Source organism: Sinocyclocheilus grahami, unplaced genomic scaffold, assembly GCF_001515645.1.
Source record: "Sinocyclocheilus grahami isolate Dianchi unplaced genomic scaffold, SAMN03320097.WGS_v1.1 scaffold22994.1, whole genome shotgun sequence".
In the NCBI taxonomy this organism is placed as follows: domain Eukaryota; kingdom Metazoa; phylum Chordata; class Actinopteri; order Cypriniformes; family Cyprinidae; genus Sinocyclocheilus; species Sinocyclocheilus grahami.
Window position 1 is genome coordinate 1 of NW_015518980.1, and position 700 is coordinate 700.

At 40.0% G+C, this 700-nt stretch overlaps 1 protein-coding gene across 1 annotated transcript in view; it reads right to left on the reverse strand.

The window, feature by feature from the left end:
• Positions 1-55: 55 nt before the first annotated feature.
• The window catches only part of LOC107579995 (latent-transforming growth factor beta-binding protein 3-like), a gene marked incomplete at both ends in the record, with an annotated part of 2,594 nt that continues 1,949 nt past the window's right edge, over positions 56-700 (reverse strand). The window contains 3 exons of the mRNA XM_016265761.1: positions 56-216; positions 313-396; positions 491-661. Of these exons, the coding sequence (XP_016121247.1) occupies positions 56-216; positions 313-396; positions 491-661 (416 nt within the window). The remainder of the gene's footprint in view (positions 217-312; positions 397-490; positions 662-700) is intronic.

Genomic DNA, 700 nt, shown 5'->3' on the forward strand with positions numbered 1-700 from the left:
AAAAAAAAACCTTTTAAACTGTAGAGTATATGTCCGTGTTAGTGTGTATATAGACAGTAAAATGTGTGTATTTGTGTGTGATTTTACCGATACATTCCAGTAGATTGCTGTCATAGTAAAATCCCTGTTGGCAGTAGCATTCAAAGCCAGGCTGTGTGTTCATACAACGTCCCTCCTTACAGATCTCATTAGAGAACAATACACACTCATCGATATCTACAAAGAGAGCATGAAAATCAGAGGATTTAATTTATTATGTGAGGAAGTGTGTTTGTGTTTGTAAATACACATATGTATGCACATACTGTATACCTCTGCGCAAAGACAATCCATATTCCATCTTTCCTTCCTCATGGTAAAATCCTCTGCCAACTGGACACAGAGAGAGATACTCCGCTGGAAAAAGACAGACAACATCAATCAAACACTGATGGACCAATTTACCTTTCATCCATTATTAATAAATACATGTATTCATCTGTAATCTAACCTGAGCGGTAGACGGGACAGGGGTAGATCTCGCAGTGATCTCCCCATCCCACACCGATAGAGCAGCAGCACTCCTGCTTAGTAACGTTGGTTGCCAGGACGCTATCACAGAACACGGTGTCATCTAGATTTAGGTAGCACTCCTTCTTATCATTCCGAACTATCTCAACCTCTGTGTGGAAAAAACAGAAACATGTAAACCGAACCTCAT